The sequence below is a fragment of the Mirounga leonina genome, unplaced genomic scaffold (genome assembly GCF_011800145.1).
Source record: "Mirounga leonina isolate KUSES-001 unplaced genomic scaffold, KU_Mleo_1.0 Mir_169, whole genome shotgun sequence".
Taxonomy (NCBI): domain Eukaryota; kingdom Metazoa; phylum Chordata; class Mammalia; order Carnivora; family Phocidae; genus Mirounga; species Mirounga leonina.
In genome coordinates, this window is record NW_023270431.1 from 10,846,188 (window position 1) to 10,860,723 (window position 14,536).

Sequence of the window (14,536 nt, forward strand, 5' to 3'; positions counted from 1 at the left end):
CCTTAAGACTATTATTAAAGCATTTATAGAGGATTGCCTAAGATTTCCTGCTATCCTGAATTAGAAAAATTCCACTAAACAGCTAGAGCCACTATTTATAAAGCACTTACACATTGCATGGCCCTGTACTGACATGTTTACATTCTCACTAATCCTTAAAACTCTAAAAGGTAAGTACTATTACTATCCATGTTTTGCAGTTGAGGAGGCTTCAAACTTAAACATTCATTAAAATCAGTAAACATTATGCAGCAAGAAGTGATAGCTATGGGATTTGAACTGGGGTACGCCTGATCACAGTACTGACCAATATTGTCATCCACTAGGCTCTACTGAGATTTATACCAGACTAAGTCAAAATTCTGAAAAACAACAACAACAATTTCATCTCCTCCACCCTTAACTTTTCCTTCTCTGCCACACAAGTTCTTGTAGGCAGGTAGGTGTACCGCTCCCTATACTTAGCCTCTCCCACGCCCTCTGCAATCTTTCTCTTTTGCTGCTGGGAGCGTTAGAGAATGCTACTGCAGCTGGTGAGTGGGCAGGTGCAGCCACCATCTGCTCTAGGAGTCCAAATGCGCACAAGAACTTCGCACCCAGGACCTGGCCCAGGCACCACACATTCCAGAATCTGCTGGGGACAAGGCTAACCCCGCCCCCTCGCGGTGACGATTGGCTGAACCATTCCTGAGTGCAAGACACGGATTAATGAAGGCGGGCGTCTCCTCTGTTAAGTTAGGGCGAGACGTCTCTAAGGAGGTAAGACCCGCTGAGGGCTGTGTGAATGGGGGCTTCAGTTCTTTCTGCCCGAAGGGTCCTTGAGAAACCTGTTTGTTTTTCCCGGCGTTTGTCTCCACCCATCCCTTTCTCTCATTGGCCAGGCCTGGTAGGCGGGTGTGTTTCCATTGGCCAGGGGGCGGTGTCTGTCCCTGGCCAGGGTGGGGGCGGGGCCACCGCCGCGCTGAGCTTGCCCTTGTGTCTGGAGCTCTGTAGAGCTGCCGCCACCGCCGCCGCCGCTGCCGCCGCCGCCGCCGCCGCCGCCGCTGCCGCCGCCGCCGGTGCCTCTCCTGCTGCTGCAGCCCGAGCAACCGGGAGCCGCCGCCGTCGCCGCTGCCGCCACAACCGCTGCTTCTACCGCTGCCACCTCCCCTCCCAGGACCCCGAGACACCCTGAGCACGAGCGGCGGCTGCTGCTTGCTTGCTCCCCCTCTGCCCCCGCCCCTCCCTTCCGTGACCTACCCACTCCTTGCAGCCCTCGCCCGCACCTTTTCCAACACCCCGGCATCCCTGCACCACCTGCTCGGGCAGCCCCGGCGGGCTCTGGGACTTGCTGTGCGCGCCGAGAGGAAGGCAAGCTCCGAACCCGTGCCTGGCTGACGGGCTGTCGCGGCTGCACCACAGGCAGGAGGAGGAGAAGAAACTATTTCGCTCACCGAAACCCCATTCTGCGGGTGCTTCGCAGCTACCGCTTCTGCTGCCTCCAATCCAGGTCCGAGGGTTCGAACACCGCAGCGGCGGGGACGGTGGGTCCAGCAGGCTCCGGGAGGACACCGGCGGAGCCCTGCACTCTGGTGTCCCACTCACCAGCATCTCCTTGCCCCCTCGTTCCTTCCCTAACCCATTAGAGAAGGGACCATGATTTGGAAACGCAGCGCCGTTCTCCGTTTCTACAGCGTCTGCGGGCTCCTGCTACAAGGTAATCCCCGCCCCGCCGCGGGGAGCATCAACTTCACGCCCATTCCCCATCATCCCCACTCCACCCCATATTTCCACTCTCCCCTTTCAGTTCCTCAGTCCCCGGCGATTTCCACCCCCTCCCCCTACTCCCCGGTGCGGCAGGGGGCAGTGGCAGTTTGCTCCAGCCCCTCGAATCTCTAGCGCTGGCTCAGCCTTGCTCTCCCAGCAGTCAGCCCCTTTACGCGGCACCTTTCGCCTTTTCATTCACCTGAGCCTCCTACATCTCTCACTCTCAGTCCCCGCCAGCCACCCCCCCCCACCTCCCACGCCTTTTGGCTGGCAACTTGTGCCTTCTCTGAATATTATACCCTCCCACCAACCCCCACCAGCCACCTCCCACATCACGCTCCTGACCGACCCTCTCCATCCTTGTCATCTGTCTAACCTCCCCCTTTTCGGGTCGCCTTTCTCTTTCCCCTTTTCCCACCATCATCATATCCGTGTATCTTTAAAAAGTGAGTGAGAGCCTGGGAGCGAGCTACCGAGACGGCGAGAACAGCAGCAGCGGCACCGTGTGCATTGCAATAACATCCCCGGGGGGGAAATGTGTTGTGAGACGTGTCATTCACCTAAGAAGAGAGAGGAGACTGTGTCTGGGATTTAAAAAGAGAAAAAAAAAAGAAAGAAAGAAAAGAAAGAAGGAAAGAAAAGAGAGAGAGGGAGAAAGAAAAAAGGGGGGGAAGAGAAAAAGAATAAATCAAGAAATAAAAAAAGGGAAAGGGGAAGGGAAAAATTTAAAGACCCAAAAACACTTTATCAACAAACCTGTTTTTTATTAATCAGTCTGTGTGGTTTTCTATTCTTTTGCTTGTCTTTCTTTCTTTCTTTCTTTCTTTTTTTTCTTTTTCGTTAAGCAAAGAAATATATGCACCTAAGCAGTTACTTTACTGCTAAGGGATTTTCGCTTGGATTCCCTACCTCTCCATCCGCTCTGCTCTCTGCCGCTTCTTTTCGTAATTAATATTATCCTTTCACGTGAAATGTAAGAACCCCTGCGACCGCAGTGGAGGGAAACCGCACAAAACGCTGTTATTATGCAAATCACTGGGTTTGGATGCGGAGTGGCTAGGGAACTGGGGTGCACTTTTCCTCAGACCCTCTCTTTTGGAGGAGGGAGGAGGGGTCTGTGTGGAATGGGAGGACGACGCTGGTTATGAAATGAATGGCAATGTATAGAGAAGGAGTGCATGAGGAGAGCACACTTTGGGTGGTGGTGGAGGCAGGGGCGGCATGCTAGGGCTGGGTGGGCAGGGGCTGTAAGGCAGAAAATTGTTGCTTTTAAGAGAGTAGTAATATAGGGATGCGGCTTGAGCGTGAGATACAGGAAGGATGAATGTGAAATGATGGTCGTTAGGATTTTTAAAGCTAGGTGACTCTTGATTTCTTGATAAATCTTTGCCCACCTCTAACCCCTCTGTCATCATTTCTGTACTTGTGAGAAAGATAAGTTGATCAAATGTATTTGTCCCTGGGTAAAAGGAATCTTGAAGTAAGACACAAGTAGACCCACAGGCGTGCAAAACCCAATCGGCCTTTGGAGGATTTAAATGAGGTCAGTGAACCATCTTTCAGCAAGTTCTTGGAATACATCCTGTCTCCTATCCTCCAGGATATAGACTGGGACATATTTTATTTATGCATATTTGTGAATGTGAAAGAAGAGATAGTGGACAGAATTTTTCTGAATTAACTAACTGACCTTGCAGAGATATTTCTTACAATATTTTGTGTGTTTTATGTTGGATGTAAATTTCAGATATGTCATGTGCCAGAATCCCTGAGAAGGCAGACAGCCTTCTTCCTGCTTACGCTGCCTCGTCCCATTTCCTACAGTTCACTCCCCCACCCTCTCACAAGTAACCTCGGGTGGCTGACACATTACTTAGGTTTCTAATCCATGCTGAAACGTGCTTCTAGATACCCGATTTCGCCTCTCAGTAACTTGCATTTCTCAGCTCTGCGTGTGTGTGTCTGTGTGTGTGTGTGTGCGCGCGCACTGGCGCGCGCGCGCGTGTCTGTGTGTGTGTGTGTGTGTGCGCGCGCGCACTCCATGCCGGGTAGTGGGAGTGTGATGTGGGAAAATCAGTTAATTTGGTGATTGCGATGAAAATTCGACACTGCTGGATGTGTTTTCCCTGCCAATCTGTGTGTGCTGGCCCCGGCACGTCATTGCACTCACTGCTGGGCTGGTGTGAGAAGATTATTTATTATAGAGCATCTGGGCAATGGACTGCACTTGGGGGTCGCCTCCTCTCTGCCTTCAACATTTCCCGTGAATTGTCTATTCAGTGCGCTGCAAAATAACTGTCTGCTGCTGTCTCATTCTCTCTCAACCTGGAGGAGGATTTACTCTTTCTCTACCCGGAGAGATTCCATCAGCTGCATTCTCTTTTATTAAGGGCATGGATCTCTTTTATTAAGTATGTAAACCAATTATTAAGAAAGTGCTGCTTTTCACAGCAGACTAGGGGTGGTGGTGAAAGGGGTGTGGGTATGCCAGAGAAAATGCACCACTGCAACCAACAGCAGCACCAGCATCAGGTCCAAACATATAAATAAATAAGCGTCCTATACAGCAACCAGGGAAAGAGCAGCAGCCCAGCAATGTCTGGGTACTTATGAGCATCCTAGATCAGGCCATATTAATACACCAAAGGAGAGAAGAGGATTTAAAGAAAAAGAAAAGAAAACAAAACAAAACAAAAAACTATGGGGGGGGGCGCGCAGAGCACCACTGGATTGTCTTCTCATGTTTATGGCTGCCTTATATTTATCAAACACTGTTCCACAGACACATCACACTTTATTGATATTGTCAGTTCCTGCTCAAATTGCTCATGCCTTCCTTGTCTTACTCTTGGCTAAAAACATTGCTCCAGGGTCCAGGTTTGTGTTTCTTCCACCACCCTACTGTTTTATTAGGACTTGGTTAGGTTGTAAAATGAAAGCTTTATTTCCTGGACACAGATTAAATACTTAGCAGGTCTTTCCTTCCTATGTGCAGGAGGGGAAGGGTGCAGGGGGAACTAGTGAGCAACTGATTTTGGCTAGAAGGAGTCTGTTCTGCCTGCCCGTAGTTATGACTAGGCAGATGCTATGGGCAGTCTACAGCTTCTCATTTTTAACTTTATCAGAACTATGGTGGTATTCTGTCATTTAAGTAATACTAATCAATTTATTTATCCTTTGTATTATTATCCCCTTTCTTGCACTATGCCTTATTTTAGACAAGAAGGCTCATTTGATAACGTATCTTCTCTGTGTTTTACCTTGTCACCAATATTTTGCTTTTTCTGGGAAGCAAAGCCAACCTTTTGGCTTGTTAATATAGAGTTAATGAACCAGTGGTGAGAATCAAGTCACTGATAAAATAAGTAAAAAAAAAAAAAGTCTTAAATAGTTCTATTCTACAAATCTACCAGCTTGTCTTCAACGGATTCTTAGGAAATGGAAATGGATCATTAGATGGAAAATAAACATATTTCTGACCAAAGCACAACTTGGAATGTAGACTACTTAGATAACAAAATTTGCTTCAGTGTTACTTTATGGGGCATCCTTTCTTATTTTCCTCCATCATAGACAGAGGAAAAATCTGGATTAAGGGTAGGGAACAGTTTAGAGAAATGGATTTCTTTAGAAGGAGGCGTGCAAAAGCTTACCACCTGTAACTAAAACCTCTCTTGGTTACAGAGTAGATCCAGTTCAATTGCTAACCCTGGCTGAAGCTGTATCCCCTTTCCATGCCTGAGGGGGCACTGCAAAGATGGAGACTGTCTTGTTTAGCACAAGAAAAGAGTCCTAGAAAGGGCAAAAAAGAAAGGACAAAATATAACCAGAAAATAGACATGCATAGAGATTTTGTTGAGAACTTTGTTTCCTTTTTAGAGTTGGTCTTACAGAAAAACCCATCCAACACAAATACTGGGACTTTAGGGCTTGGTTTGGTTTTGTCTTGTTTTGTTTTCCATGAGACATTTTGGAAAATGAATTATTATATTTGGAAAGAAAGACTTTCAAATTGAAGGTCAATTGGACATACATATTACTAGCCTCAGTGTGTTACATGAACCTCCCCTTACATTTTTAGAAAGTACATTATAAAGTACAAAATACACCTACATACACTTAATAAAATACGATAACTTAATACTACCTAAAAGCACATCTCTCCCATTCATGTCCTTCTACATGTAATAACCTTAGTCTTGTCAAGCTCATTTCTTATGCTGAATGCAGTTCCTGCATTCCTCCCTTTATTGATTAACAGCTGAAACTTTGAAAAGTAGAATCTGTACATAAGAGCCAGTGACTATGATTTAAACAGTCAAACCCCAGACACTTAGTAATTAAGAAAATCTCCCTGCAAATATGAGGAGTTTCTGGACTAATTTTCTATCAAGATGTGGAAGCTTACTTCATTGTCTTTTCCCCATTTCTACCACTATTAGAACCATGGGAGCATAATAGGACAAAAGTAAGCATCAGTTGAAAGACCTCTTTCTGCCTTCTCCACTGGAAGATCAGATACTTGAGAACTATTTGCCCCGCATTTAAATAGTAGATGCCATTTTTTTAAAGAAAAAATTACTTGAATTTCTTAGCAAATGGAAGTGCAAAAATGCTGGAAGACAAAAACTGAATCATGCATTTTAAAGTGACCTAAAATCAGCATCGAATAATATCAATTTTCTTTGAAAAGAAATCAATGGGGTATCAGATGATTGAGACAAGTAAGGTTTATTTATTATGAAGAATTTGGAGTACAGTAATAATATAAATAGACCTATCATATTGATGTTTTCTTTGATAATGCCGATGTGTGTTCCATGAGATTTATTGAGAAAGAGTCCTTATTTTAATAGACTCGTTAAACATCCTTGGCAAAATCACCCATGGTGTGACAGCTGGCTGAGTAGGTTGAGGAATCAGTGAGAAGGAAATCACAAACTGAGGAAGCTGAACTCAGAAGCTGAAGTTAGAGTTCTTTGTGGCAGATATTAGTTTACCTGGTTTACTGTTTACCCTCTTAGAACAGCTCTAGCACACAATGTTAAGCTTAAGCTTCCTGAGGGCAAGCCCTGAGCCTTTGTTATCTGTGCAATCTTCTTATTCTTAATTTAGTGGATGCATAATAAATGGTGTTGGATTGAATAATAGGTATGTCCTAATTAGTTCTGATGGAATTAAATAGTTGCCTCTCTTCATAATATGTCAGCACTTAAACTTTGTCAAATAATGCCACAAGAGTTAATTATAACATTTTGTAGGCTGTATTGGTTTAGGAAACAGTTTTCCTATAGGAAAGTATATAGCAATGGCTTTTGGTATACATCTTTAAATGAATACAATCTGATCAGTTGTTCTTGCCATGACATTTCCCTACCCATTTCTTTTTATTTTCCCTTGATTTCAAATCCCCAATATTTTGCACTAGATCAGATCACCAATTCATTTCATGAAAAAAGGAAGGGCATGATTTAAATTTACTGATTTAACCTAAAATATTTAAAAGGACAAGTTCATTGCCAACATTTTATTTGAAAATGTCAAGCATTTTTGGAGTGCAGTTTTGTAGTATCAAAGAAAGGCATCTTCTGCAAATTCCTTGTGTAAAAAGGTGGGTGAGGATTAACCTAGAGCTGTGGCTGCTGAAGCCCCCTGCTGTGTGATGATGCACATGGCATCTCAGGCCTAATGTGCTCTGCAGCGGCTGGCGAACGCACAGGAAAGCCGTCATGTGGCAAGAGTGAAATGGGAAGTCTTTTCATAGCTTGCAGTAGACGTGAACCATCCTTCAGTTTTTTATAACCAGAAATAACCCAGACAGTATTTCTAATCATGTGAGCTCATGACAAAGCATAAGAAAGAATGAATACATATTTTGTTTGGAGATTAATGTAATAAATAAATCCTAATAAAATTATCAATGCTCTCATCAGACACATGGTGAAGAGTTTCTTTTCTTGCAAACTATCAGGGACACGGGCCAGTTTCATGAAGATAAATAGCGAAGTTAAAAATAGGATTTCTATGCAGTTGTTTACATGTGTTGGACCTAATAAATACTGGGCTAGGAAATATTCTGTTATCCTCTTCTTTTAGTGAGTAAGGAATCAGTCCTTTGTTGTTGTTGTTGTTGTGAGTTATTATTATTATTATTAGGGCATTTCTTGTATTACGAGGATACAGTAGTTTTAAAAGAAATAGAAATTACCTGTTCAGTGTATGTTCATGTAGTTTAGCTCCATGAAGTGGAATTTGTGTTAACATCAAATCAGTAGAGAATATTTCCTCTCTGAACAATATTATTTATAACAGGCAAAAGCACCAAATAGGTCCCTTAATAAAAGTGATAGTTCTTGACCAATTGTTATAGGCAGCCTATCAGGGAAGCATATCAGATTATAGAAATTAATGTAGCTTTGTTTATTTTTATTCCATGTGCTAGAGAAAAAATAATTGAACATATTATGCATATTGATTTTTACTCAAGAAATGAGCCCAGTTGGTTCTGTTAATGTGCTCAGTGGGCTTCTTTAAACAGATATAAAATTGTTATCATTTTAGAAGTATGTAGTATGTTTAAAAATTAGCAAACGAAATATTCTGCTTAATTAGGTATCAGTTAAATATTAATGTCAATATCAGAGATATAATTTTTGAGAAAGGAAATATCCCTCAATCATTCATCTCTCTATATACACATATATACAAGTTTAAAGTGTACAGTTATTTTTAGGACTGAAGGTTATCTTTATAATTTGGTAAGTAATCAGACTTTGGGGCTCTCAGGGATGAGGTGTGAGGAAGAGGCAAGAGTTTATTTTATTTGCACTCAATTGTTTTCTTTTACCCTTTTTATGAGGGTTAAAAAGTGTATTTTTGAATAAATTTTCTTAGGCTTTAACAATGATTAACATTTCCACTTAAAAACACACAAGCAAGATTTACAATTTCTGAATTTGCGATAGAGCTGAGCATTTATTCTGAATCTTTTTTTGTGCTTATGAAACTGAGTGATGAGACCCTCCCGCCACCTGAATAGACACAGGACTGAGGTTGTAAGGGGATCTGCCTTGGACAGAGCTTGCTATTAATTATTCACATTCGATTTTAGAGGTCTTTGAAGTAAATATTAAGACAGTCATCATTCAACCCATTTGGGATAACTCTTTCTAAGTCAGCAAATAGTTTTTACTTGAATCTTTAATTTCAGCCATTTGAATGCTGAATGGGAAACCCCATTTTAGTCACAAACAGTTATTCTGGGGGCTAGATGCTGAGGTCATTAGGGATTATTTAGAAAATAAAAATAAGGAATCATTTGCTTTGAGGAACATAAAATCTTAAAACTAAGTATGATCAAATAGTGCAAATCACTTCACATTAAGAAAACAACAGTCCTTTTATTGGTCAAACTGATCCCCTAACAATTTTATGTATTTGATGATGGTTAATTTACAGGAACGCTGCATTCATTGTTTATCTAAAGTCATCTTTGGGAACGCAGTGAGAAAGCACCTTTCCCGACAAGGGTGTGCTGCCAACTGCTAAGTGTATAGCTGTTATATTGATCCAGTGTAATTTATAAAACCAATTAATTTGTTCTTATAAAGAAATATTTTTGGCTTCTTCGCTAAAAGTGTTTGCCTTTAAAAATGCAAGTGACTCCCTTAAGGTTTACTTAAACATCCCAAACTAAAATTTATAGTGTGTAAAATACATTTTTACTCTCTTAATGAATTCATGTTTTACATTAGCTTGTCCTATATCCCCCCGGGGGAAAACACCCATGATGCCTATATCTTCCATTTATTCTCATATCTATATGCCCCCTGCTTTCCAATCTTAAGTAGTAGATTTAGGTTGAAATGAGAGACGATTGGAATATTTGTATTTAAAAGCAAATAAAAAATGTACAAAAGCTTGTTATTTAATTGTCACTCCTTTACTGCTGTCTATTTTATGTGTTGAGGTCTCACTAGCAACTCAGCTTCCTTTGCACTCTCCAGGAATGTAATATCCCCCCAGTCCGACCATGCTACTAACCTGAAAGACCTATTAAAAGTAATTAACGGGGAATGAAGAATGGTTCAAGAAAGGGAGTTTTGCTAAAGCCTATATGCTGAATACATACAGATTGAGTGATTTTTCCTTTCAACCTGCAGGACGCATACCCCAATGTTTTAGCAAGGATAATACACATACAGTGTGTTTTTACTTGTTTTTGTTATTGCTATTATTGCATTTTGTGAGAGTTCAACCTCCTTACTTTCATAATAAAAATGGCAAAAAGAAGAGGGAAGGAATGTGAGTCAGCCAGCCAAACGCACACAGAAACGCCTGGCAAAGCTGACTAAATTAGCATATGCTAGTCTGAGTATTTCCCTCTGTTGTTACATAATCCCTTTCTAATACGAAATCAGTTCTCATACTTAACCCTTTCAGGAGGTTTGGAATTCTCCCGCTGTTATATTTTTATTTTGCATTATTTATTTTCTCATGAATTGTGTAAATCATCTATTGAGGGGCTTTTATGTCAAATTCTTTTTTCCCCCTCTTCAGTCTTTCTGTATACAAATGTTCCATTCTGTGCCCAACTTCAGGATTCAAGAATCAACTTTTCTATAGCTTTCACTGAGAGGATCTAATTAGCATTTTAGGCTCTCTTTACTCATGTGCAGCTTTCTTTAGAAAATGTATTAGTTCTATGAGGTTCCCCTAAGGATTCATAATACTCTAGTTTGTTACATGTACTGTGATATTCAGTGTGCCTTAATTATGCACGTGTCCTCATTTCAAAGCCTTTTCAAGGATCATGTGGGATAGAACAGGGGTCTGGCTGTAAGTTCACTGTCATGTATTAATGTGTAGGTGGTATTCAGAGAAGGATGTTTCTGAAGGCAATTATATATCTAGGACTCCAGTATAGCAAACGGTTACATTCTACGCTTACTAGTTACCCTGCCAAGGCAGAATGAAATTCACCATTGTGATACATAATACAGTATCTGTTATTTCTAAATAGTTCTTTGCCCTGGGAATGAAATAAAATAATGAGTGAAAATGTGTATCCCTTATCTTGAATAGGGATTGTTCCTTTCACTCTCCCAAAACAAGAATCAAAAATTGTTCCTAAATCAATACTCTATTCCCTAACTAGCCCATTAACACATTTGCTATGGTGGGATCTCGAAGTTATGCTGGTTATTATTTGAGGCTATAGATTTTTAGATAGTATTAATTGCCTGCAATCACATGGGCTGCCAAATGTCAGTGCACTGCCAAATCCGAGACATGATTTTTTCAGTTTTTGATTTGGATGCAATTTGGACAACTGTGGAAGTATATAGGGACATTGAACTCAACACAGGAAGGGAGAGAGAGAGAGAGACTTTTTTTTTTTTTTTAATAAGGACTTTTTATTTTTGGAAGGATGGTTATAAGAATTGGCTCATTTAGTACATTTCATTATTTATAAGGAGGATATTTTCCTGCATTTCCTGAGTTTGAGAGTGTACTTATATTAACTGTACCCTTTGGCTTGTATTCCTCTGTGTAGTATATCATCAGAAAATTTGAGTTTAATTTGTAAATACACTTCTTTTCTTTTATTTATGGCGATTGCAATAAAAAGCATTTTTAAAGCTGATACGTACTGACAATTCTAACCATTTTTTAAATTTTACAACTGCATATTTCAAGCCACATTATTATTAATGATAGCTTAAAAAAACGAGTCTCCAGGAACCTACTGGAGTTTTTTATTACGAAAATTTTTGACCAAAATCTGATGTGTTTGTTTAAGTAGACAAAAGAATGCCACCTGCCCTTTATTATTTGAAGTTTTCTGTCTTCTTTGCTCATGAGAGAACTAAGCATTTTATTTTGTCTATGCTATGATCTATATAACCCCTTTGCATATTTTTATTATAGCATTTTGAATGTTTGGTATTTATCTGTCTGTTTGCTCTACTGGACTATAAACCCCTGGAGTACAGGGTCTTAGTCTTTATTTTATTTCAAGTGCCTAATCTAAGGCCTGGTCTGTGTCTTTTTATAATGTTTTCATGCCACTGATTGATTAGTTCTCTTCCAATCCATTTAATCTTGACACATCTCTTTAATTGGATCCAAATAATATTTAAGTATTTATGTTATAACTGCCAAAATGCCAATACACTATTCTGAATAGAATAAATATTTGCAATGAGTTTTCATTTGTATTTAATGTACAGGGAGAAGACCAAAAAATGGCTACTAAGAAATACAAACAATTCTAAATAATGACATACTTCACAAAAATGTGAAATCATTGCTTTCAGTTAGGGTAAGCCGTTCAAATTTGCACTGAAAACATTTGTCTCAGATCTCTGAATCTCCCTGATTTCTCTGGGCTTCCTAAATCCTTGTCTTTTTTCTACTTACTAAAGATTTCTATCCCTAGCCCCCAAAATATTCCTGATGGTGGCTTTGGGTAAACATGAAACCAAATCATCTTATTGTTTTACTTAGAGTAGCAGGTATTTCCGGATAAATGTATAAACAAAGAGGAATTACAAACTGACCTTGATCTGCCAGATTATCAGTGGCTACTGATCTGCTTTTGTTATTGCCAAGCTGTGGAGTAGACTTTCTCTGGGTAGTCTCTGAAATACAGATTCAGGGTGCATTTTGCTTAATTTAACTTGGGGAGATTACATCCATTTTATTTAAAAGGCCTTTTAAAGAAAATCCTAAATATTGTGGGGTTCATTTTGTTTTTTGTTTTTTTGTTTTTTTAATGCTTAGTCATACTTCTGCAATTGAGGACACATGTTTGCTGTGGTTGAATTTGATTTATCTCCCTTTTAGCATTTTGAAAGACAGTGGGAGGTAAGATGGGAATATTAACTGCTTTTTGAAGAGAATTTAAATATAGTTACTGGGAGCTGAACACCAAGGGAGAAAAGACTTTCTACAATTTGTAGTGACTCTATTTCCACATAAAGTGTTTTAAGAATGCTTTTTCTTGAAAGTCCCAGTGAAATGCAGCTTTTCTTGAAAGTCATATAGTTTTTCTTCAAATTTTTAAAAAATCAATTTCCTGATGTCTTTTGGATTTTTGACTGTTTCATGATTTGGGGCATCTGAAAAAATATTATTAACTAGGCTGACTTAAGATTTACCTGATGGCAGGTGCCAAAATCACCGTATCATCATCACGTAAAATGCACATTCAGTAAATAAATATCCAAAGTAGATTAAACTAGTTCAATATATTAAGTGTTATCGCCACTTTATGGAGTTGATATTAAGAATTATATTCTCCCATAGCTACTGTGAATACCTAAAATATTCTTTATGTTAAAGTGTGACTGTCAGTATGATGCAACAGCTGCAGAAGAATAACCTTCTAATGTGGCTTCTGTTCAGCCCCTGCTGACTGACTTTGCAGAGCCTAGTGAATAAAAGGGAAGGTAGTTTGAGAAGCAGTTTTTGTTGACAATTTCACTGTTATGGTGAAAAAATATTTTAAGATGTTACTGAATTTTCATTATATAGAGAATATTCTTACAAATCTATGTTTAGAAGTGACATATTGTAATTTTTTTAATGCGGAACCACTTAGTAGTATCTGAAACACTGGAAATTGTGAGGAAGAATAACACCTTCATATTTCTCAACAGTTTTTGTCATAATGACCCCCTCAGAAAGGGAATTTTTATTTTGATATAGGATATTTGATATTTGATAAGGAAAGCATTTCAGAACAACATTTTTGTCCAGAGTCACAAAATTAAAAACAATATCCATCATATTCTTCAAAAGAATACTACACTAAGTGCATCATCTTTATGGAAAGATTTGATGCTAACTAGCGTGAAAAGAAGTTGTGTGTTCAGTAACAATTACAAATATATTTTTAAAGATCAAGTAAAATTTATAGACGATAGTCTCATGTCCACTAGCTTACATTTTTTTTTTTTTAACATAGAAATGCTACAGGTGAGGTAAGACTAATGGTATTTGAAACTTCAATTCTCTGTATCTTTTCACTTCCATGGAATAGCTAAGATAGAGGTATTGATACAGGGATGAGTTCGTGGTGTTTTAGAGATCTGGTAGAGGTCAGTAAGGTCAGATTTACTTTAAATCTTCATTTTGCTTTACCCAATTTTACAGGCTACACAAGTACAGAGTATCAACAAAGCAGAACAGATTATCCTTGATGGATAGGACAGCATGAAAGTATATTTTGTAATACAGCAATATATTCAACGGATGGGTGTGGACAAGTTGGGAAGACAATCTTTTTAGCATTTAACGATGGTCTTATTATAAGCTGACAGTAAACTTGATCAGGTATTAGGGATATTTCCCCCTAAGACCTTCATATCATCTTGGTGTACCAAGCGAGAATGGGAGTAACTTGGTGATAGAGGAAGAGGAACTAATATACAGCCCCGATCCTTGAGTAGAACACAAACAGCTGCCATGCCAAACTACTGTTAGTGTGGAAGCCGTAGTAAGGCTGGCCTGGCAGGTGGGTGTCTTTTCTTTTGTAGTGAGGGTTCTCTATTTCTGTAGAGGGAGGAGATATCATTGGACTACTTCGGACTTGGAGTTTTGGATGTGTCCTGCAGCAGCAAGACAGAATGGTAGGAATCAAAAGACCTCAGTTCTCATCCAAGCCATGCCACTATTTTAGACACTTTGAGCAAGTTACTTTTTTTCTCTTTCTCTTTTCTTCCTTTCTTTCTTTCTTCCTTTCTTTCTTTCTTTCTTTCTTTCTTTCTTTCTTTCTTTCTTTCTT

The 14,536-nt window shown here is 39.7% G+C and overlaps 1 protein-coding gene across 2 annotated transcripts in view; it reads left to right on the top strand.

The window, feature by feature from the left end:
- Window positions 1-1,049: 1,049 nt before the first annotated feature.
- CADM2 (cell adhesion molecule 2) overlaps window positions 1,050-14,536 on the top strand; it is a 1,084,478-nt gene continuing 1,070,991 nt past the window's right edge. For both annotated transcript variants that reach the window (XM_035015153.1, XM_035015154.1), the window contains exon 1: window positions 1,050-1,696. In XM_035015153.1, the coding sequence (XP_034871044.1) occupies window positions 1,636-1,696 (61 nt within the window). In that variant the 5' untranslated portion in view covers window positions 1,050-1,635. The remainder of the gene's footprint in view (window positions 1,697-14,536) is intronic.